The following is a 24378-nucleotide window of genomic DNA, read 5'->3' on the forward strand; positions in this document are numbered from 1 at the left end:
GGTCTCCTGCATGAAACGGCCTATGTGTGTGTGTGTGTGTGTGTGTGTTTTGTTATTCTGAATCTGTGTGGGCTTCAGTCTTCTATTTCTTTCTGTTTGCATGCTTCTGCGGTGTGTGTCAGTGGGAGTTGTCCCACTGCTTCCGGTTGGAGATTTTTTTCTCATCTCTCTCTCCCCTTCTCTCCCGATGCTCACCCTGTTCCTCTGTGGTTGGGGATAGTAGTCCTGACAGTGGCCGCGCGGCCTCTTCCCTTGACCTGGCTGTAAAGCCGGGCTCGGAGGGGGGACGGCGGCGCACCCGTCGCTATGTCCCTGGGGTGTCAGGCGGCAAAACCAACGAGCGCTTCAGGACACAGCCGATCACAGCCTGTGAGGTGCAGGAGAGCGGCGGGTAGGGACTGTGTGTTGAGGCCAGCCATATCAACCATGTCGTATCAGAGCATGCAGGTCAAGCCTGGGGCCCCAGTTTGGTTACTCTTCAGGTGGAGAGGTTTGCAGTGTTTTGTGCCATTGCCGTGGTTCTTTTCTTTGCTGATTGTTTTGATAGTGTGTGATAATGGTTTGCGTGCATGTAAATGCTTCCCAGATATTCGCTGTCCTCTCATATCGGAGCATCGCTTTTGGTGGTCCTCGTGGTTATTTATTGAAATAGTTTGGTCTTGGTACACTGGCAAGAGGCATGATTTGCATGTATGTTTGCATCTGTTCATGGCGCTTAATAGCAACCATGACATGAACAGTGTTGCTTTGTTGAGCATGCAGATATGACCCTGTGTGTGAGATACAGTAACCCGCACAGACATCAGAGAGAGAGTGAAAAGAGAGAATTACACCAGGCAGGAATGGGCATGGTCAAACTCCTCTCATCTTTTGTCTTGTGTGCATGTTTCTGCCAATGACCTCGTGTTGATTTTCTCTCTCTCTCTCTCTCTCTCTCTCTCTCTCTCTCTCTCTCTCTCTCTCTCTCTCTCTCTTTCTCTCTCTCTCTGTCTCTCTCTCTGTCTCTGTCCCACAGGCTGCTGGAAGCAGAGGAAGAGGAGAACGCTAAAGGTACCAAACCCCACCCACCTGGCTCTCACATGGCCTGTTTTATTTTGCCACACACAAACGGTTGATCCATTGCCTATTGTACAGCCTCTGTACTGCCTCTGTGTTAACTGAGTGGGGCGAGAGAGGGACAGAGGGAGAGAGGGACAGAGAGAGAGAGAGGAACACAGAGAGAGAGGAACACAGAGAGAGACACGGAGAGAGAGCGAAACGGAGAGGGACAGAGAGAGGGGGGGGGGGGTCACAGGCATAGTGCTGTGTGGCTTGCCAGTGTTAATGTTTAACACAGTGACAAACAAGAGCATGTGCTCTCTCTTGCTCTCCTTCTCTCTCCTCTCTCTCTCTCTCTCCCTACTCTCTCTATATCACAGAAATGCCGACATAGGCGATAGGAGGTGGCAAAGCTCTCTGATCAGCACTTAGCACTCTACAAGTAGCGTGTGATAAAATGGCTCAGCCAGCTACTGTAATAGGCGTTTGTCATCACACAGTAGCTGAAAGAGAGAGACAGACAGACAGAGAGAGAGAAAGAAAAGGGGGGAGGACAACATCGGGTCAGAAGGAATAACTGTTTTTTTCTATTTTCACTCATAAACAACCGTTAATATTAACACCCAACCTACAGTGGGGCAAAAAAGTATTTAGTCAGCCACAAATTGTGCAAGTTCTCCCACTTAAAAAGATGAGAGAGGCCTGTAATGTTCATCATAGGTACACTTCAACTATGACAGATAAAATGAGAAAAAAAATCCAGAAAATCACATTGTAGGATTTTTAATGAATTTATTTGCAAATTATGGTGGAAAATAAGTATTTGGTCAATAACAAAAGTTTATCTCAATACTTTGTTATATACCCTTTGTTGGCAATGACAGAGGTCAAACGTTTTCTGTAAGTCTTCACAAGGTTTTCACACACTGTTGCTAGTATTTTGGCCCATTCCTCCATGCAGATCTGCTCTAGAGCAGGGATGTTTTGGGGCTGTTGCTGGGCAACATGGACTTTCAACTACCTCCAAAGATTTTCTATGGGGTTGAGATCTGGAGACTGGCTAGGCCACTCCAGAACCTTGAAATGCTTCTTACGAAGCCACTCCTTCGTTGCCCGGGCGGTGTGTTTGGGATCATTGTCATGCTGAAATACCCAGCCACGTTTCATCTTCAATGCCCTTGCTGATGGAAGGAGGTTTTCACTCAAAATCTCACGATACATGGCCCCATTTATTCTTTCCTTTACACTGATCAGTCGTCCTGGTCCCTTTGCAGAAAAACAGCCCCAAAGCATAATATTTCCACCCCTTGCTTCACAGTAGGTATGGTGTTCTTTGGATGCAACTCAGCATTCTTTGTCCTCCAAACACGACAAGTTGAGTTTTTACCAAAAAGTTCTATTTTGGTTTCATCTGACCATATGACATTCTCCCAATCTTCTTCTGGATCATCCAAATGCTCTCTAGCAAACTTCAGACGGGCCTGGACATGTACTGGCTTAAGCAGGGGGACACGTCTGGCACTGCAGGATTTGAGTCCCTGGCGGCGTAGTGTGTTACTGATGGTAGGCTTTGTTACTTTGGTCCCAGCTCTCTGCAGGTCATTCACTAGGTCCCCCGTATGGTTCTGGGATTGGGATTTTTGCTCACCATTCATATGATCATTTTGACCCCACGGGGTGAGATCTTGCGTGGAGCCCCAGATCGAGGGAGATTATCAGTGGTCTTGTATGTCTTCCATTTCCTAATAATTGCTCCCACAGTTGATTTCTTCAAACCAAGCTGCTTACCTATTGCAGATTCAGTCTTCCCAGCCTGGTGCAGGTTTACAATTTTGTTTCTGGTGTCCGTTGACAGCTCTTTGGTCTTGGCCATAGTGGAGTTTGGAGTGTGACTGTTTGAGGTTGTGGACAGGTGTCTTTTATACTGATAACAAGTTCAAACAGGTGCCATTAATACAGGTAACGAGTGGGGGACAGAGGAGCCTCTTAAAGAAGAAGTTACAGAAATCTTGCTTGTTTGTAGGTGACGAAATACTTATTTTCCACCATCATTTGCAAATAAATTCATTAAAAATCCTACAATGTGATTTTCTGGATTTTTTTCTCATTTTGTCTGTCATAGTTGAAGTGTACCTATGATGACAGGCCTCTTTCATCTTTTTAGTCAGCCACAATTGGTGGCTGACTAAATACTGTTTTGCCCCACTGTATATCAACTAATAGCTACTGTATAACAGTGCATTTATAACAGTAAGCCAGATGAATATAGTCTGACCTCTACTTACACTCAACCCCACTTTGTAGCTGCCTTTACAGAACATCTATAATAAACAGAACATCAAATAAATCAAGGGCTTTTATTTTTAAACACTCCACCAGACCCAGATGGGCACAGGGTGACGGTAGAATGTTGAAGTTCCTCGGTGGCGATGGATTTATGAGCCATAAAAGCATGCCTGAGCACCACACCGCCACTATAAAAAATAGTCCCCGCTTGTACGCAGTAGCTGTCCAATAAGTTCTCTCTCATGCATTCATTTGACTGTCCACCTAAAACACATGATTAAATGACCATTGAGAGCAGTGTTAGAAACAACAGAGACCGTTGACACTCACTCGATCAGTGTTGCTGTCCAGCTACCCAACTGCCTGGTCAAAAGGATGAACTGTGTGGTCATTAAGTTCAGGCCAGGTGAGAGGAGAAGCAGGCAGCTTGCGGTGCCAGCTGAGAGATAGTGGTGGTGGTGCCATGTGACAGTCTAGTGAGTGCCAGGTGCAGAGCGATGGTCTCACATGAAGGGATCAGTCACAGAGATCTGTCCATCTCATTGTGTCGCAGTGGACTGGCGGCTTGACTAACAGGCAGAGCCTCTCTGGACTGTATCTCTCCCCTGGATGAGCAGGTTAACTGTGTTTTTCTGTATGACAGGGACTGCTATATGATCACAATTTGTGTGGGGGTGCTGTTCCATTTTTTTGTTTGCCTATTTTTATTTAGAGGGTTCGGCTTAATGTGTTTGACAGGCTCAGTGATGCCAAAAGGATATCCCTGCTGATGACACACACGGGCTGACAGGCATTTAGTGTGTCTTTGAGTGTGTATGCACTTACCTCTAATGTATTTACCTCTGTGTGCCTGACTTGATGTATATATTTAATGTCATGTATCCCCCCCCCCCCTAGCTGATGTGAAGACAGACGACAGAGCCAAGATGAGTGTGGCGGCCAAGATGTCTCTGTTTAAAGTAAGCACGACCATCTAGCTCAACCTTGGCTGTGAAACCGGACCCCCTCCCAGGGCCCCCTTCCCGTTCCCTTGTACCATGCTGTCCGTCTCCATGCCTGATCACAAAAGGTCATCACCATGGAGACCAGGGGGGCTACACTGGGCTTATGTCTCACAACAGCACATCAACAGACACGACAGAGCCCATGTTGAGAGAAGAGAGAGAGTTGTTTATTATCTACTTCACTTGCTTTGTCAATGTTAACATATGTTTCCCATGCCAATAAAGCCCCTTGAATTGAATTGAGAGAGAGAGAGAGAGAGAGAGAGAGAGAGAGAGAGAGAGAGAGAGAGAGAGAGAGAGAGAGAGAGAGAGAGAGAGAGAGAGAGAGAGAGAGAGAGAGAGAGAGAGAGAGAGAGAGAGAGAGAGAGAGAGAGAGAGAAAGGCTGCTCACCTTACAGTCACGGAGCAACACATGATGAGCCAGCAGGCTGAGCTGAGCATGCAGAACTGAATACACTGAACGAATGTTGAGGAATATGAATGGCCAAACAGGTGCTGCTCTCTGATCCAGACAAGGCCTTGTATATTAGTACTGTACTAATATATCAGTACATGGTGCCGGAATAAGACCAGGCCAGACTACAGAGTGCATGCAGATGGACCCTTCTGTTCTTAGTTTACTCCCATTGGTTAATGTTTTATTGTTTAAGTAGCCTTTGGTAGTCTGTTATGTTAACAAGACAGACTGCCCCCCCCCCAATATTTCACTTCCTGGTGGGTTTTAGTCACGTAGCATCTGTCAAAACATAGGTGAAAAGTAGCCAGGGACTATCAAGCCATGAACAGCCATTAACAGGTGGTTATAATTAGCCCGCAGCTAGCTCCTGTCAGGCTGGCTGGTGGAGGAGGGAGGCAGGGCCAGGAGGGAGGGGGCTGAGGGGAGGGCCAGGGGGGTAATGGTACACTACTAAGGGAGCTCTGGTTACACTGTGACCTGCAGGCCCGGCATTCTATCCCTCTCCTCTACCTTCTTACATAGGCCACCCACAGCACCTTACAGGTCCCTGGTTTATCCACCAGCTATCGCACCCACTTCCTCTGCCTACTGCACCTCCATTCACATTCCAGGAAAGAGGGACACTTTCATTGAAAGAGATGAAAAAAGGAGGGGACATTTTGTCATTTCTCAGTCACTATTTTATGCTCTGTTTGATCTAAATGTTGATTATACACCTGTGGCAAAGGCATTATTGTTCAAGATGTAGTATTACCTATCAAATATGAACATAAATGTTATGAATGACTATTTCTCTCGCTCTTTCTTTCTCTCGTCTCCATTTTTCTCTCTGTTGCAGGAGCTAGAGAAGTCAGCAGCCCCTAAGGCCTCCTCCTTTCTGAAGCCTCGCTCTGGCAGCGTTGCGTATGAACGCAGAGTACGCCGTGGCAACGAGCACCGCTCACTCACTCAGCCAATCACCTGTGAGGAGATGGTGGTGGCCACCAGGTGAGCAGGGTCAAGGGTCACACCTCGATGGTCAATGTACAAGGATATATTGTATCTGTTGGCAATGAGGTGATGGCATACCGTATGCAAAAAAACATTAGCCTCTCACACATTAACATTCCTTGCCCAGTGGGTTATGGAATCCACATGGAATGGTCATGAGATCATAACTGATTATAGTTGTGATACGGTTTATGGTATTTTGTTTATGTATAGCATTCTAGATAATGCATTTTGGTATGGTACCTCTTAGGTGTAAACTCCCCTAAAGAGGGGACTAGCGTGCGTTTGGTACCGGTTCCGACCGACATTTTCACATATGAAACAGTGTGTGGACACCGTAGATCGAAATGGCTTCCATTCAGCAACAGCCCTAGTTCTCTTCCGCCTGTGTGACTCAGGCTGTGAAATCTTACACCACTTGAAGCTGGGATGTCCCACCTACCATTTCATTCGCTCTTCTGACTGTCCATCAACTCCTGGCTGACAAAGCACATGCCTGCAATTCTTTAGATTCTAGCGCAGCAGGAGAGTGTGGGTTTGTCACTCTAGCACATTCAGATAACAATTTATCACCAACTTTATCAAAGTAACCTAAAATAATTAATAGATATTAAACAAAAAAACGATGTATATTTGTCATAGATGGACAGGATTAATATGATATGAAAGGCCATTTCATAATGAGTTCAGGAAGCCAAGCTAGAGCCCTGTGTGATGTTCAGAAGGGTGCAGATGTTTTAAACGAGAGAGACCTTAAGAAAATATGCCACATTTTTTCGAACACTAAGCATACAAATATTTATTTTACAGTTATAAGGAAGGTCATAAGGTCACATAAGGAAGGTTATAAGGCAAATCGTATAGTTAAGTCATTTTATAATTTGATTCTACTATATTTAGAAAGCAATGAAGTAATTTCAAGTCTTATTCATACAGTTTTGTTGAGTAGGAAATACATAATATAAAACATTTTGTATTTGTATCATATTTGTACTGTGTTCTTGAGCTTGTGTCCTCAAAAGTGACTACACCTCACGAATTTATAACAATTTTTACCAGAAAGGTGAGATTTTAATATTTCTCACAGTAAAAACATTTTTTATGGCCCTCTCATGATAAAACATAAATTTAGCGTATGTCTATTTAGGTAGAGATCTACATTTTGCCATTACATTGAGCAGGTTTAATGTGGCACTGTTTTTTTATTGGAAACCTAGAGCTGGCAGGGTTGGTTCACTCATAATGACGTCCTGTCTGGCTAACTACATGTAGTCTAGTGGTTAGAGCGTTGTGCCAGTAACCGAAAGATTGCTGGATCAAATCCCCGAGCTGACAATTTAAAAATCTATCATTCTGCCCCTGAACATGGCAGTTAACACACTGTTCCCCAGAAGGCTGTCATTGTAAATAAGAATTTGTTCTTAACTGACTTGCCTAGTTAAATAAAGGTTCAATCAAAAAAATAAAAAATGATGAGACCTTTACTCAGTTGGACAGAGAGATTCCTACCCCTAATTAGAACAGGGGGCAGTCAGAGAGGAGGCCAAAACACTGATTTACTGCCATGCATTAAAAATATCTCACATTGTGTTCCACAGTTCCTGTCAATCCACACTTGAATTAACATGGCTGTTTCTCTGTTTTAACTATTAACTCTTCATCCATGACTTCCATTCACCACCTTCTCCTACCTATCTACCCCATGTCCCTGCAGCACCCCCCAGCCAGCAGAGTCAGGCGAGGCCCAGGCTGTGCAGGCCGAGGCAGAGGCAGTGGAGGACGATGAGAACAATAAGCTGACTATGAGCGAGAAGCTGGCTCTGTTCAACAAGCTGTCCCTGCCAGGGAACCAGGGGGATGCCACTCCCTATGCCCCCCCAGAGAGACGCAGGCAGAAGGGGGCACGCTACCGCACACAGCCCATCACCGTGGAGGAGGTCAGCCTGGTGAGTGGGAGTGGGACCAAGACATCCTCAGAGGAATGGAAGAGGGAATATTAGAGATGATTGGCAATTGCGTGTGTGTCACTCTTTAACTGAGAAATGTGGATTGTGACACAGGTGAGTGTGTGTATGAGTGCGAGTGTGGGTGAGTGTGTGTGTGTATACTGGATGTTGACGTGAGCATGAGGGAGTGAGTAAGTGTATGTGTACACCAAATTAAATGTCACACTCTGTGCTTCTAACTGTTGTGAGCACCTGATTGATCAATAGTTTTATTTGATCAGTATCAAGCCAATATCGACCATAACACTGTCCAGAGGGGAACACTACACTCACGTCCAATTCAATCACACTAAAATTAGACAGGTCCAAATGGATGACTCAGAAATATGTAGTAACCTCTTCTTCTTATAGTTTTCATACTAATTTACACTATTGTGATGAGTAGAATCTATAATCTCCATGTCTCTGACAGTATTCTCCTCGCTTTGTCCTCCCTCAGCTCCAGAAAGGCCCCATCCGACTGCCCCCGCTGCGCCTGTCCCCCACCCTGTCCGACAGGCAGCAGGAGCGGTCCATCAATCTGAGGCCCAGTGAGGTGCGTCAGGCCCAGCCTCGACCCGGGGCCGATGTGGAGCCTGCCACAGGACCTGACCCGTCCCAGCAGGGCCAGCAGCAGCGCAGGGACTCTGAGCCAGGAGAGATCAGAGGCATCCTGAGGAAGAGCCCCTCTGGAGCACCAGTACGGGACCGAGACAGAGACACTATGTGGCAGGACAGACAGCAGGACCAGGACGGAGGAGGGGAGAGGGGGAACGAGGTGGGGGAGAAGAGGGCAGAAAGACATGATAACGTACCAGTGCCTTGTAGAGAGAGACCAGCCTCCTCGGCCCCCTGGAGACAGAGGAACAGGAACAGGAGGGAGACGGTGGCTGTGTGTAGCCCAGCCAGGCCCTTCTCAGAGCAGGGTCACCCCCAGGAGGAGAGGCCTTCCCTGGCTGAACAGAGAAAGCAGATGGACCCCCCTGGGAACACCTCTGGGAGAGACAGGTACACAATTAACACAGAGCCAACATACGGGCCTTTTAAATTATGTGTTTGTGTGTGAACGTTGAGGGAACGTTGTGACCCTGAGCGTGTATTGACATTTGTGTGCTGCAAGAGGGATCTCTATTGCTGTGTCATGGAAGGTTTGTCTTTGTGTTTTTAGGTGTGTGTGTGTGTGTGTGTGTGTGTGTGTGTGTGTGTGTGTGTGTGTGTGTGTGTGTGTGTGTGTGTGTGTGTGTGTGTGTGTGTGTGTGTGTGTGTGTGTGTGTGATTGCGAGCATGTGTGCGAGAGAGAGATTTGCATGGCTATTTTTTTTAGACCTCCCCTCTGCTTCTGTGCAGGCTGTCAGATGCTTCCAGGGAGGAGGGAGAGGAGGAGAAGGGGGGCAGGGTGAGAAGAGACACTCCTCCCAGACAACACGTCCAGGTGACCTTGGCGGACCAGAGGAAGGTAAGACCAGCGGCCGTCTTACTGGACCTCGCTTTAGTCTAAACACACAGACACACCTCAGTCAGAGCAGGCGGCTACTGGGAATGGTGGGCAGTGGAGAGATGCTGACATCACTGTTTTGCATTGGAAATCTCACACGGACTGAGCTCATGTGTTTTGGAGCCAGTTGGTTGGCTGTTTATAGTTGATTTGGGTCTGCACTTGTGTTTAGCATCTTGAATATGTTGGCTCAGAATTACAGTGGGGCAAATCCAGTCTTAGACTGGAAAGCAGAGCAGCGGACAGCTGTGGACACATCATTCTCAGTCATATATAGATATATAGATCCACAGGAGGCTCCCAGACGATCCCTAGTCCCCAGGGTCTGTGATACTATGGCTTGGCCCCCACTGTAACACACCAGCCCAGCCCAGAGAAAAGGCCCTGGCTTCCACTTGTAATCTCTAATCCTCTGTGTGGCTGTCTGGAACCAGTGGGTTTAGTGTAACCTGTCAGCCAGGGAAAGAGGGGAGGATGTGGGTCACCAGGGGGACCGATCACAGGGGAGATAAGAGGGGATGCTGTCCGCACGCCGCCCAGAAAGGATATCGAAATAGGATGTTTATTTAGAAAAAGGTGAAAAAGGTAAAAAGGTTCCGTTGTGCATGGCCAGGTAGGAGGAATTAGTTCGCTGTCCTATCTGTTCTTGAAGGTTGAACAGATATGTTGTGTGGGCTGGTTCAGCAAGCAGTGCTTAATTTGAGAGTTTGTTAAAGTTTTGCCATTCTACTGAAACCAAAAGAGCATCATAATATCATAGCACCTCTACACCAGCCCTATATCTTACTATGGTATGTGTTTAATATCATAGCACCTCTACACCAGCCCTATATCTTACTATGGTATGTGTTTAATATCATAGCACCTCTACACCAGCCCTATATCTTACTATGGTATGTGTTTAATATCATAGCCCTATATCTTACTATGGTATGTGTTTAATATCATAGCACCTCTACACCAGCCCTATATCTTACTATGGTATGTGTTTAATATCATAGCACCTCTACACCAGCCCCATATCTTACTATGGTATGTGTTTAATATCATAGCACCTCTACACCAGCCCCATATCTTACTATGGTATGTGTTTAATATCATATAACCTCTACACCAGCCCTATATCTAACTATGGTATGTGTTTAATACCTCTCACACCAGCCCCATATCTTACTATGGTATGTGTTTAATATCATAGCACCTCTACACCAGCCCCATATCTTACTATGGTATGTGTTTAATATCATATCACCTCTACACCAGCCCTATATCTAACTATGGTATGTGTTTAATATCATAGCACCTCTACACCAGCCCTATATCTAACTATGGTATGTGTTTAATATCATAGCACCTCTACACCAGCCCCATATCTAACTATGGTATGTGTTTAATATCATAGCACCTCTACACCAGCCCTATATCTAACTATGGTATGTGTTTAATATCATAGCACCTCTACACCAGCCCTATGGTATGTGTTTAATATCATATCTAACTATGGTATGTGTTTAATATCATAGCACCTCTACACCAGCCCTATATCTTACTATGGTATGTGTTTAATATCATAGCACCTCTACACCAGCCCCTATATGTTTAACTATGCACCTCTACACCAGCCCCATATCTTATGTGTTTAATATCATAGCACCTACACCAGCCCTATACACCAGCCCTACACCAGCCCTATACCTTACTATGGTATGTGTTTAATATCATAGCACCTCTACACCAGCCCCATATCTTACTATGGTATGTGTTTAATATCATAGCACCTCTACACCAGCCCTATATCTTACTATGGTATGTGTTTAATATCATAGCACCTCTACACCAGCCCTATACCTTACTATGGTATGTGTTTAATATCTAGCACCTCTACACCAGCCCTATACTTATACTATGGTACCTATGGTATGTATGTGTTTAATATCATAGCACCTCTACACCAGCCCTATATCTTACTATGGTATGTGTTTAATATCATAGCACCTCTACACCAGCACCTCTACACCAGCCCTATACCTTACTATGGTATGTGTTTAATATCTATATCTTACTATGGTATGTGTTTAATATCATAGCACCTCTACACCAGCCCCATATCTTACTATGTATTCAATCACTGAGAGCTACCTTGCTTTACTTAGATATGGGTGCAGTTTCTACTGGTGCTAATGCCCAGGAATGGGCTGAATGGCTCTGAATGACATGGAATGTTAACAGATAGACTGAGATTCTTCCATGAACACCCCCTTGACCCAATTAGGCCCCCTTAGCTGGACAGTGTTGACAGTTCTCTGGGTTGTGTGTGTGTGTGTGTGTGTGTGTGTGTGTGTGTGTGTGTGTGTGTGTGTGTGTGTGTGTGTGTGTGTGTGTGTGTGTGTGTGTGTGAGACCTCCATACATTTTCTCATCGCTCTTCACCCTCTCTTTCTCCTGTTTGCCATCTCTTTTCACCTGCTCGCTCCTCTCACACTCTTTTTTTTCTTGGCTTTGCTGACCACACCCCCCTCTCTGCTCCTGTAGGAAGACAATGAGATCTCCCATGATGCACCAGTCGTCAACCCTCAGTGCTGGGTAAGCGGAGTGCAGGCTCTGTGGCACCCTATTCCCTACATAGTGTACCTCATTGCCTACAAACCTCTGTGTTTGGTTATTTCAACCAAACTTATTACCCTGGTTTGTTGACTATGCTGCTCGTCCAAGTCATATCACATCTATTCTATTCTGTTCTACCCAATCCTGGGCTTATTCCTTTATCCTCCTCCCAGGTTCCTGTCTTTTCCTCTGTCTATTCTAACAGTACACCTCAATATGTCATGTGCTACAATCAGGTGAGTGTGTGTGCAAGCACCCGTTCAGGTGTGTGAGTGTGAAGTGTGTCCATTGCACGCCATTGCCCCTCAATAGTCCATTTAAATGTACTTGTTTGAGTGCTGTGATGTGAGTTGTGTTGATACTGCAGTGAGACATGTTGACGTAGTTCCCCTTCATATGTCCTGTTTTCTCTCCCTCCTCAGACCAGCTCTTCCTATGAGGCCCAGGAGGTCTCCTCTCCTACCCAGGTCTGCTCTCAGCCCCAATGGAGACAGAAGGTGACACATACACACAAAAAAACACACACACATACTGGTAGGTGTTACTGTATGGCATCTGATCCCGCTCTCTCTGCCCATGCAGCAGACTAGACCAGTAGAAGCGGAGGAGCTGCCACAGGCGTCGGTGGATGAGCGCATGATAACCCTACAGGACAGCGAGGAGCAGTGCAAGACCAGAGGGAGAGGAGCCGCCAACGAATCAGCCCAGTACACTGTGGCCGGACGCATGGCGAAAAGAGGTGAGGTTTCCCTCTTTCTCCTTTCTCTCTCTCTCTCTCTTTCTCTCGTTCTCTCTTTCTTTCTCTTGTTCTCTCTTTCTTTCTCTCGTTCTCTCTTTCTTTCCCTCACTCAGACCTGTGTGGGATTGTCCCATTGCAGGCTTGGTGACCCCTGTATCAGACATAGACGAGACCCCTCCATCTCACACTAAGAGACCCTCCACAGGAGCCACAGCAACAGCATGCCCATGTGAAGGTAAACATACCCCATCCACAAAAGAAAAAAGATTTTTGTGTCTGGTTTGTGATTGTAGATCCTATCCCTGACCTCTGGTTCTCCTCTCAACAGAGATCTCCAGTCACCCTGGGATGGAGGTGGAAGAGGACACAAAGCTGGACAATCTGGATTCCATTGTGGACTTGTTGAATAGTACGTCTTATTATCTATTCTAGGATGATTTGTCCAAACCTCAGATTAAGAGAGGAAGTCTATCCACTAGTGTCTATTGTATCACTTACTGTGTTTTTCTAATGAAGTAGAATACCTGTATACCTGTAACTTCTCTCATGTTGTCTCCCCCAGCCGCTCCCCAGGACACGCCCCTGGAGGTGACCTCAGTGGGGGTGAAGGAGGTCATGACCCCTGATGACCAGGAAACATGTGGTGGTTTCTACAGGGAGGTGCCTCCCCACTCACCCTCTGCCCTCCCTGCTGGGGCTGGAGCTGCCACTGGAACTGACCCAGAACAGGACCTGAGTGCCCTCTGCCAGACCAACACACCCATGTGAGTTTGTTTGTGTGTGTGTGCGTGTGTGTGTGTGTGGGGGGGGGGCTGTGTGTATGTGTTTACATGTACACTTCTATCTAATTTTATGAGTGTGTTCATTGCCTGTGTTTGTGTCTTAATGCCCTTTTGTGTTGTGTGGGTGCGTGTGGGTGCGTGCGTGCGGGTGCGTGCGTGTGGGTGGGTGGGTCCGTGTGTGTGTGTGTCTGTGTGTGCAGGCTGACATCAGAAGTAGCGCAGCACAGGCGGTCGGTGCGTCCGTCCCGTAGGACCCAGGGCTCACGGAACCCTCTGCGTGCTCTGGCGGCCCGCGATGACATCAGACAGGACTTCATGGGAGAGAGAGTCACCATGACTACCGTGAACACTAACAGGACACAAGTGGAGAAGTGTGAGTGATGTTAACATATACCAGAGAGATATCTCTCTCTTTCTCTCTTTCACTATATATTTTTTTTTCTCTCTCTCTCTCTCTCTCTCTCTCTCTCTCTCTCTCTATTTCTCTCTCTTTTCTTTTATCAGTCTTCTTATATACTGTTTACGACTTTCTCATCTCTGATCTCTCTGTCCCATGTCTGTCCTGAACTCTAGCAGGTCTGGTCAGTACAGAGGACTTCAGTAACGTCCACCTGCATGATGTCACTTCCACAGAATCAGTGAGGAACAGCAACAACCTGCCCATCAGCAACCTCATGCTCATTCACATCAAAGGTCAGCACAGATTGTGTGTGCGTGCGTGCATATTATTGCATTTATGAGTGTGTACGTGTGCATGTGCGTGTGTGGATACAAACTCTCTATTCAACATGTGTGTGCGTCTCCTACGGTGCCAGGTTGGCATTATGTGCAAGTGCGTCTGGTGGAGCCCACAGCCAGGTCTCTGAACAGTGGAGACTGCTTCCTGCTGGTCACACCCACTCACTGCATCCTCTGGAGTGGAGAGTTTGCCAACGCCACAGAGAAAGCCAAGGTCCGACTTCCACGCGACACACACATTGTATCACATACTGACGGTCTACTCTCTAGATCCCTGTCTTGTATTGTTCATGAGGATTCCCGTTGGGCGTCTTATTCGTCTGTAATTCAAACTATATATGACTTTTGAATAATACCATTGAAGGACATTTAACATTCTGCAGTTTAACACAATGTGAAGCCACTGATTCATGTCCGTTATAACTGGTGATGATGTTTGCCTGTCTTCTGCTGTCTCGGTCCAGGCGTCAGAGCTGGCCTCGTTGATCAAGACACAGGGGGACCTGGGCTGCCTGGCCTGTGAGGTCATCCACCTAGAGGAGGGGGTCAATACTGACAACAGCCTGGCCTCTGACTTCTGGAACCTTCTGGGAGGAAAGACACAATACAGAGGTCGGACTAGAACCAGTCACCAACCACTCTGTCACACACTCAGTAGACAAACTATGTGAAAATCCTATTAAAACAACCAGAACTCCCTTTTAGGTACGTCAGTCAGTCAGTCAGTCAGTAAACTAAGTCAGTCAGTCAGTCAGTAAACTAAGTCAGTCAGTCAGTCAGTAAACTAAGTCAGTCAGTCAGTCAGTAAACTAAGTCAGTCAGTAAACTCAGTCAGTCAGTCAGTAAACTCAGTCAGTCAGTCAGTAAACTAAGTCAGTCAGTCAGTAAACTAAGTCAGTCAGTCAGTCAGTAAACTAAGTCAGTCAGTCAGTCAGTAAACTAAGTCAGTCAGTAAACTCAGTCAGTCAGTCAGTAAGCTAAGTCAGTCAGTCAGTCAGTAAACTAAGTCAGTCAGTAAACTCAGTCAGTCAGTCAGTAAACTAAGTCAGTCAGTCAGTCAGTAAACTAAGTCAGTCAGTCAGTCAGTCAGTAAACTAAGTCAGTCAGTAAACTCAGTCAGTCAGTCAGTAAGTCAGTCCAGTCAGTCAGTCCAGTCAGTCAGTCAGTAAACAAAGTTAGTCAAACAGTCAGTAAACTAAGTAATTAAGTAAGTCATTCAGTAAGTAAGTCAGTCAGTAAGTAAGAAACCAAGAACGTAAGTATGCAAGCAACCAGTAAGGAAGTGACCATTTGCATCTGTCTTTGTGTACTGTAGGTGTGATCGTATATGTGTGTGTTCCCTGTAGGAGCGGGAGCCCCAGAAGAGGATGAGCTGTATGAGAGTGGGGTGGTGGAGTCTAACTGTTTGTACAGGCTGGTGGAGAACAGACTGGTACCCCATGAGCAGGCCTGGGCAGCCATCCCTACTGTCTCCCTACTGGGATCCACTGAGGTCAGTCCCTCCCTGGATCCCCCTGTGTGTTTCTGTGGCTTCTCAGCCATTGCTGCCTTGGTGCTACATATCAATCAATGGGTTTTAACTCAATACAAAGATTATAAACTGGAATGCCATCTGTCATCTCTTGTGTGTGATTTTCAACACTGCAGATAGAATCTGATCTCTGAATGGTTCTCTCTCTCTGCCTCTGTCTCTCTGCCTCTGTCTCTCTGCCTCTGTCTCTGCCTCTGTCTCTCTGCCTCTGTCTCTCTGCCTCTGTCTCTCTGCCTCTGTCTCTCGGTCTCTCCTCTGTCTCTCTGCCTCTCTCTCTCTGCCTCTGTCTCTCTGTCTCTCTCTCTCTGCCTCTGTCTCTCTCTCTCTGTCTCTCTCTCTGTCTCTCTGCCTCTGTCTCTCTGCCTCTGTCTCTCTCTCTCTCTCTCTCTGCCTCTGTCTCTCTCTCTCTGTCTCGGTCTCTCTGTCTCTGCCTCTGTCTCTGTTTGTTCCCTTGTCTCTCTACCAGGCCCTGGTGTTTGACTTTGGCAGCGAGGTGTACCTGTGGCATGGGAAGGATGTTGCCCCTGGTGACAGGAATGTGGCTGTACAGCTGGCCCAGCAGGTGTGGGGTGGTCCCTACGACTATAGCAACTGTAGGGTCAACCCACTGGACCCCACACACTGCAACCCCAGCATACAGCCGTAGGTACACACCACACAGGCGCTTACATAGTAAAATACCTCATTTACATACATACTGTTATATTCATTGATACATTATGTGTGTGATTTGTGTACAGGCAAGGTGAAAGACGGCCCAACTGGGCCCTGTTTGGCTGTGTCTCTGAGCACAAGGAGACTGCCCTCTTCAGGGAGAAGTTTCTGGACTGGGCTGCAGATAAGGAGGAGACGGCTGCAATGGTGGTAGAGGAGGCACAGGTTAGTTAGAGAAAGATTAAATCAAATTGTATTTGTCACGTGCTAAATACAACAGCTGTAGACTTTACCGTGAAATGCTTACTTACAAGCCCTTAACCAACATAACGTTTGAAGAAAAATATGAGTCAAAAAAATATTTACTAAATAAACTAAAGTTAAAAAAAATGTTTAAAAAAAAGCAGCAATAAAATACTAATAACGAGGCTATATACAGGGGATACTGGTCCCGAGTCAATGTGCGAAACACATGACTCAAAGCCAAATAGGACCCATCCTGTACAGATTCAGAGTGACTGTGAGAAAGATGCCTGGTCTTCTTTGACTGTATTTCCCCTCTCCCTTCCTCTCTCTACTGTGTCTCTCTGTGCAGACTGCCATGCCAGTGTGGCCCCAGCAGAGTCCCCTGTTCCAGCAGCAGATAGAGTGTGTGTCTCTGTGTGCGTGCGATGCCAAGGCGCTGGTGGCAGGGCGGGGGGTGGCGCTGCCAGGGGACGGGGTGGTCTCTACAGTCCTGGAGGGGGTGGACGTTCAGAGGGGGCATGGGGTCGTACCCCTGGAGGACGGGCGGCAGGTGGAGCTGAACACTGTTGCCGTGGATACCTGGCACATTCAGGAGTTTGAGGACAGCGAGGCCCAGCTGGAGAGCCCAGGGCAGCTGCATGAAGGAGACACGTACCTGATCCGCTGGACCTATACTCTCAGCCCAGCGGATGAACGCGGGCAGCCTGGGAGGGAGTGCTCTGCTGTCTTCATCTGGCAGGGCCGGCACTCCAGTATCAATGGGCGAGGCGCGTCTGCACTCAGGAGTCACGAGGGAACACAGGTGGGTGGTTCTTCCAATTAAACTCTTAAACCACCCATAGCCTCAGTTAAAACCATAGAGTCACATATAGAACATGCAAGTGATAGGATGTCTATGGTTAAACCTGCCTAGCATTTCAGAGGCCTGAGTTGAACCAGTGTTATTGCTGTTGAGTACAGTTGGCTCTCTGACTGATGTTTCTGCCTGTGTTGTTGTTGTCCTGTTGAAGGTGATGGTGCCTCAGGGGCAGGAGCCTCCGTGTTTCCTTCAGCTCTTCCAGGGAGGTCTGGTCATCCACAAAGGCTGCCGAGCGGACACCACCAACAACACAGGTGGGATATTACCTTGGCTTGACCTCCTCTGATTTAGGTGGTGTGTGTGTCTGGTTGTGTGTCTGTGTTCTGCATAGATGTGTGTTCCTAACTGCACTCTCTCTGTGTCTTGCAGGGGTCTGGCGTCTGTTCTGTGTGCGTGGGGAGCTGCCTGAGGAGGCCAGTCTGTTGGAGGTGGACTGTAGCTGTGGCGGCCTGCGCTCCCGAGGTTCTCTCATACTGCTCAACAGTCAACAGGGGGCGCTCTACCTGTGGTACGGCTGTAAGGTCCACGCCAGCTCCCGGGAGGCGGGCAAGAGGGCTGTGGAGCGACTCACTCAGATGTAAGTCTCCCTTCATGGATGTGTTATTGTGCTTCTGTATGTATTCATTCGTTGGAATGCAAACAGTATTAATACGTGGTTATGTGTGCTTTCTGCTGTCTCTGTGTTAGGTGCCCTCCTGAACTGGGCCTCAGCAGTGATAGCCTTTCGAGGGTGCAGGAAGTGGAGGAAGGGGCGGAGCCTGTGGAGTTCTGGAACGCTATTGGGCAGCAGGACAGGAAGACCTATGACTGCATGCTGCAAGGTACTGAACACACCTCTCAGTTCCTGTTCATACCTAAACAAAACGCACCTCTCAGCTCCTGTTCATATCTGAACAAAACACACCTCTCAGCTCCTGTTCATACCTGAACAAAACACACCTCTCAGCTCCTGTTCATATCTGAACAAAACACACCTCTCAGCTCCTGTTCATACCTGAACAAAACGCACCTCTCAGCTCCTGTTCATATCTGAACAAAACACACCTCTCAGCTCCTGTTCATATCTGAACAAAACACACCTCTCAGCTCCTGTTCATACCTGAACAAAATGCACCTCTCAGCTCCTGTTCATACCTGAACAAAACACACCTCTCAACTCCTGTTCATATCTGAACAAAACACACCTCTCAGCTCCTGTTCATATCTGAACAAAACACACCTCTCAGCTCCTGTTCATACCTGAACAAAACACACCTCTCAGCTCCTGTTCATACCTGAACAAAACACACCTCTCAGCTCCTGTTCATACCTGAACAAAACACACCTCTCAGCTCCTGTTCATACCTGAACAAAACACACCTCTCAGCTCCTGTTCATACCTGAACAAAACACACCTCTCAGCTCCTGCTCATATCTGAACGAAACACACCTCTCAGCTCCTGTTCATACCTGAACAAAACACACCTCTCAGCTCCTGCTCATATCTGAACGAAACACACCTCTCAGCTCCTGTTCATACCTGAACAAAACACACCTCTCAGCTCCTGTTCATACCTGAACAAAACACACCTCTCAGCTCCTGTTCATACCTGAACAAAACACACCTCTCAGCTCCTGTTCATACCTGAACAAAACACACCTCTCAGCTCCTGTTCATACCTGAACAAAACACACCTCTCAGCTCCTGTTCATACCTGAACAAAACACACCTCTCAGCTCCTGTTCATACCTGAACAAAACACACCTCTCAGCTCCTGTTCATACCTGAACAAAACACACCTCTCAGCTCCTGTTCATACCTGAACAAAACACACCTCTCAGCTCCTGCTCATATCTGAACAAAACACACCTCTCAGCTCCTGTTCATACCTGAACAAAACACACCTCTCAGCTCCTGTTCATACCTGAACAAAACACACCTCTCAGCTCCTGCTCATATCTGAACAAAACACACCTCTCAGCTCCTGCTCATACCTGAACAAAACACACTCCAGCTCATGTTCATACCTGAACAAAACACACCTCTCAGCTCCTGTTCATACCTGAACAAACACACCTCTCAGCTCCTGTTCATACCTGAACAAAACACACCTTCAAATACAGTGCCGTGAAAAAGTATTTGCCCCCTTTCTAATTTTCTCTCTTTTGCATATTTTTGATGCTGAATGTTATCAGATCTTCAAGCAAAACCTAATATTAGATGAAGGGAACCTGAGTGAACAAATAACACAACAATGACATACTTATTTCATTTATTTAATAAACCAAGTTATGCAACACACAATGCCCCTGTGTGAAAAAGTCATTGCCCCCTTACACTCAATTACTGGTTTGGCCACATTTAGCTACAATGACTCCAAGCAAACGCTTCCTGTAGTTTTTGATCAGCCACTCGCATCGCTGTGGAGGAACTTTGGCCCACTCTTCCATGCAGAACTGCTGAAACTCAGCAATATTTGTGGGTTTTCAAGCATGAACTGCTCATTTCATGTCTTGCCACAACATCTCAATTGGGATTAGGTCTGGACTTGGCAATTGCAAAACGTAAAATGTGTTGCTTTTTAGCCATTTTCGTAATAGACTTGCTTATGTGTTTCGGATCATTGTCGTGCAGCATGACTCATCTGCGCTTCAGCTCACAGACAGATGGCGGAATTCCTCCAGGACCTGAGTCAGCGAAGTATCCCCAAACCATCACACTACTACCACAATGCATGACCTTTGGTATGAGGCTCTTACTGTGGAAGGCAGTGTTTGGTTTTAGCCAGACATAATGGAACCCATGTCGTCCAAAAAGTTAGACTTTTGAATCATCTGTCCATAAAACATTCTTCCTAGAGTATTAATGATCATCCAGGTGCTTCCAGGTGCTTCCTGCTCCCGAGGCAGCAGCTACACTTCCTGGGGTCCAAAGCACCCACATTACATATAAAACAGTGAACTATGTTTGTACTGAATGAGCTAAAGATAAAGCAGAACATCATATAACATCCCTACACCACCACATATCCACAACGCAAAATGTTCACTACCACCATACAACAATATCACAATGTATGCGTGTGTCTGTACCGCACAGTCCCCACTGTGTATTTTTACCTGTGCCTGCTTTTTAAATCGGATTCTACTGCTTGCATCAGTTACCTGATGTGGAATAGAGTTCCATGTAGTCATGGCTCTATGTAGACATGTATCAGAGACTTCTACAGGAGGTCAGGCCATCTATCTGTGAGCTGAAGCTGAAGCACAGCTGGGTCATGCAGCAAGACAATGATCCAAAACACACAATCGAGTCTACACGAAAATGGCTAAAAAGCAACACATTTGAAGTTTTGATATGGCCTGGTCAAAGTCCAGACCTAATCCCAATTGTATATGTTGTGGCAGGACTTGAAACGAGCAGTCCATGCTTGAAAACCCACAAATGTTGCTGAGTTAAAGAAGTTCTGCATGGAAGAGTGGGCCAAAATTCCTCCACAGCGATGTGAGAGACTGATCAACAACTACAGGAAGCATTTGGTTGCAGTCAATGTGGCACAACCAGTTATTGAGTGTCAAATCAAATCAAATCTTATTTGTCACATACACATGGTTAGCAGATGTTAATGCGAGTGTAGCGAAATGCTTGTGCTTCCAGTTCTGACAATGCAGTAATAACCAACAAGTAATCTAACTAACAATTCCAAAACTAATTTCTTATACACAGTGTAAGGGGATAAAGAATATGTACATAAAGATATGAATGAGTGATGGTGCAGAGCAGCATAGGCAAGATACAGTAGATGGTATCGAGTACAGTATATACATATGAGATGAGTATGTAAACAAAGTGGCATAGTTAAAGTGGCTAGTGATACATGTATTACATAAGGATGCAGTAGATGATAGAGTACAGTATATACGTATACATATGCGATGAATAATGTAGGGTATGTAAACATTATGTTAGTTAGCATTGTTTAAAGTGGCTAGTGATATATTTTACATCCTTTCCCATCAATTCCCATTATTGAAGTGGCTGGAGTTGAGTCAGTGTGTTGGTAGCAGCCACTCAATGTTAGTGGTTGCTGTTAAACAGTCTGATGGCCTTGAGATAGAAGCTGTTTTTCAGTCTCTCGGTCCCAGCTTTGATGCACCTGTACTGACCTCGCCTTCTGGATGATAGTGTGTAAGGGGGACATTAAGGGGGACATTAAGGGGGAAATTACTTTTTCACACAGGGGAATTGGATGTTGCATGACATTGTTAATTAAATGTATACAATAAGTATACATTTTTTTTGTTATTTGTAAACTCAGGTTCCTTTTATATAATATTAGGTTTTGATTGAAGATCTGACAACATTCAATACTAAAAATATGCAAAAGTAGAGAAAATTACAAAGGGGGCAAGTACTTTTTCACGGCACTGTATTTAACAGAATACCTGAAAGCTCAGAATAACCTGAACAGATATCCCAGCCCAAATGTCTTCTTTTTAAATGAACACACATATGACTAATGTAAGAAGGTTTACACCAGCTGAACCTGACTGAGTGCTGGAAGGTTGAGAGGTTGATGTGATGAGATGCTGTGTGTTGTTATCGCTCAGATCCAGGGAAGTATAACTTCACGCCACGCCTCTTCCATCTGAGCGGCCGTTCCGGAACCTTCCAGGGGGAGGAGCTGCAGAGCCCTGCACGGTTGCCAGGGGTTGTCATGGCGATGCCCTTTGTCCAGGAGAGCCTGTACTTTGTGCCACAGCCAGGTGAGTGTCTGCTCAAAGCCCAAACACACACATGCATGCATGCACGCACTCATAAACACAACTTCCATTGTTATCACGAGGACTCGAGGTACAAAACACTCACCTAATATCCCTCCTTTTCTTTCCCTTTCTCACTGTTTCTCTCTCCCTCTATCTCTCTCTCTCTCCCTCTCTCTCTATCTCCCTGTCTCTCTCTCTCTCTCTCTCTCGCTCGCTGTTTCTCTCTCTCTCTCCCTCTCACTCACTCTCTCTCTGTCTCTCTCTCTCTCTCTCTCACTCACTCACTCACTCACCACCACTCACTCACTCACTCACTCACCTCCACTCACCACTCACTCACTCACTCACTCACTCACTCACTCACTCACTCACTCACTCACTCACTCACTCTCTCTCTCTCTCTCTCTCTCTCTCTCTCTCTCTCTCTCATCTCTCTCTCTCTCTCTCATCTCTCTCTCTCATCCCTCTCTCCTCCCTCTCCAGCCCTGTTCCTGCTGGATAACTGTATGGAGCTGTATCTGTGGCAGGCAGGTGAGCCTGAGGACAGTCAGACCACTGGCTCAGCCTGTATCCGCTGGGCTAATGAGAGGAGGTGTGCCATGCAGACAGTGCTCCAGTACTGCAAAGGTGAGAGCATGTAGACAAAGCAAGGCAGCAAATAGAATATAGATTTTTTATTTGACCTTTATTTATCCAGGTTTTTCTCATTAAGATAACATCTCTTTTCCAAGAGAGACCTGGTCCAACAGCAGCAGGGGGAACAACGTTTCAGACAAAACAACTTACATTCACTAACACAACATTAAACAAAACTATAAACACACATACAGTACAACAAAAACATTTTACTTGAATAATAACAGCTGTCCTAAAGACAATTACACTCTTCTATGATATATACATCAATCAAGTGTTTTAACTCCACCAACGAAACAAGATCATCACATTTTTAAATGTTCAGGAGAGAGTTCCAGGACCACGGAGCTAAGTAACTAAAACTATTTCTACCATGACCTGTTCTAATTTTTGGTACTGTTAGAAGCAAATGAGAATGGGACTGTAATTGATATTTATTTACAGAGCTGACTAAAAAAAGAACAGAGAGAAAATGGCATTTTACCCAATATGGCCTTATAAATCAGTGAATACCAGTGTTTAAGCCTACGCAAGGTTAATGACGACCAGCCAACAGCACTGTAGAGATCACAATGATGTGTTAGACGTTTTTGATTTGTAATGAACCTGAGGGCTGCATGATACACTAGTGCTCTCAGGGTAGTGTTTGAGGCCTGCATATATATATATATATATATATATATATATATATATATATATATATATATATATATATATATATATATACATATACAACATCACTAAAATCTAAAACCGTCAGTAATGTACATTGTACCAGCTCCTTCCTGGCCTCAAAAGAAAAACAAGTCTTATACCGGTATTAAAAACCTATTCTCAGCTTGAGCTTCCTTATCAAGTTCATTACATGCACAGTGAAGCTCAGCTTATCATCAACCCACACACACACAAATAGTTGTACACTTTAACTTGCTCTATAGTATGTTCTGCCAATGCAGCAATGACATGATTAGTAACATGCCTGACATTTGAAAATAGCATGCATTTTGTTTACCTGATTTAGAACCAGCTTTAAATCAGACAGATTCTGTTGTATGATGTTAAATGCTCTTTGGGCATTTTCAAAAGCCAAAGATAAACTACTACCACTTGAAGATCAGTGTCATCTGCATAAAAATGAACATCCGCTGTTTTAATAAGATCCCCAATGTTGTTGATATACAAAATGAACAACAGTGGGCCCAAAATAGTACCTTGCAGAACACCTGGGCACACCTCTATAGATTTACAACCATCTGTCATTGCACATTGTGTACGATTTGATAGGTAATTTATAAACCAGTCTAGAGCATGACCAGTAATTCCACAACATTTTAACCTTTGCACTAACACAGCATGGTCCACGGTGTCAAAAGCCTTCGACAAATCAATAAAGACAGACACACAATGTAACTTCTTATCAAGAGCACAGTGGATGTCATTTAAAAACTTCAATGTTGCTGAAACAGTGCTGTGGCCAGACCTAAAACCAGATTGCATTCCATTTAAAATGTTGTTTTCTTGGAAGTGGGCCTTTAGCTGCCTACTAACTAAGGAGTCCAGTACCTTAGACAGTACAGACAATTTTGATA

At 45.7% G+C, this 24378-nt stretch overlaps 1 protein-coding gene across 3 annotated transcripts in view; it reads left to right on the forward strand.

The window, feature by feature from the left end:
• LOC135555770 (supervillin-like) overlaps positions 1-24378 on the forward strand; it is a 42982-nt gene that overhangs the window by 15931 nt on the left and 2673 nt on the right. Inside the window, exons 3-28 of one of the 3 annotated variants that reach the window (XM_064988490.1) lie at positions 1016-1050; positions 4222-4283; positions 5624-5772; positions 7490-7721; positions 8221-8768; positions 9108-9216; positions 11787-11837; positions 12032-12094; positions 12281-12355; positions 12441-12597; positions 12737-12832; positions 12926-13006; positions 13160-13361; positions 13580-13752; positions 13953-14072; positions 14195-14331; positions 14582-14729; positions 15464-15609; positions 16115-16290; positions 16389-16527; positions 16898-17350; positions 17559-17661; positions 17777-17984; positions 18095-18228; positions 21998-22153; positions 22637-22780. In XM_064988490.1, coding sequence (XP_064844562.1) covers positions 1016-1050; positions 4222-4283; positions 5624-5772; positions 7490-7721; positions 8221-8768; positions 9108-9216; positions 11787-11837; positions 12032-12094; positions 12281-12355; positions 12441-12597; positions 12737-12832; positions 12926-13006; positions 13160-13361; positions 13580-13752; positions 13953-14072; positions 14195-14331; positions 14582-14729; positions 15464-15609; positions 16115-16290; positions 16389-16527; positions 16898-17350; positions 17559-17661; positions 17777-17984; positions 18095-18228; positions 21998-22153; positions 22637-22780 — 4097 coding nt within the window. The remainder of the gene's footprint in view (positions 1-1015; positions 1051-4221; positions 4284-5623; positions 5773-7489; positions 7722-8220; positions 8769-9107; positions 9217-11786; positions 11838-12031; positions 12095-12280; positions 12356-12440; positions 12598-12736; positions 12833-12925; positions 13007-13159; positions 13362-13579; positions 13753-13952; positions 14073-14194; positions 14332-14581; positions 14730-15463; positions 15610-16114; positions 16291-16388; positions 16528-16897; positions 17351-17558; positions 17662-17776; positions 17985-18094; positions 18229-21997; positions 22154-22636; positions 22781-24378) is intronic. The other 2 variants (XM_064988491.1, XM_064988492.1) reach the window with 2 other exon arrangements.

The sequence above is a fragment of the Oncorhynchus masou genome, chromosome 15, assembly GCF_036934945.1.
Source record: "Oncorhynchus masou masou isolate Uvic2021 chromosome 15, UVic_Omas_1.1, whole genome shotgun sequence".
Lineage (NCBI taxonomy): Eukaryota > Metazoa > Chordata > Actinopteri > Salmoniformes > Salmonidae > Oncorhynchus > Oncorhynchus masou.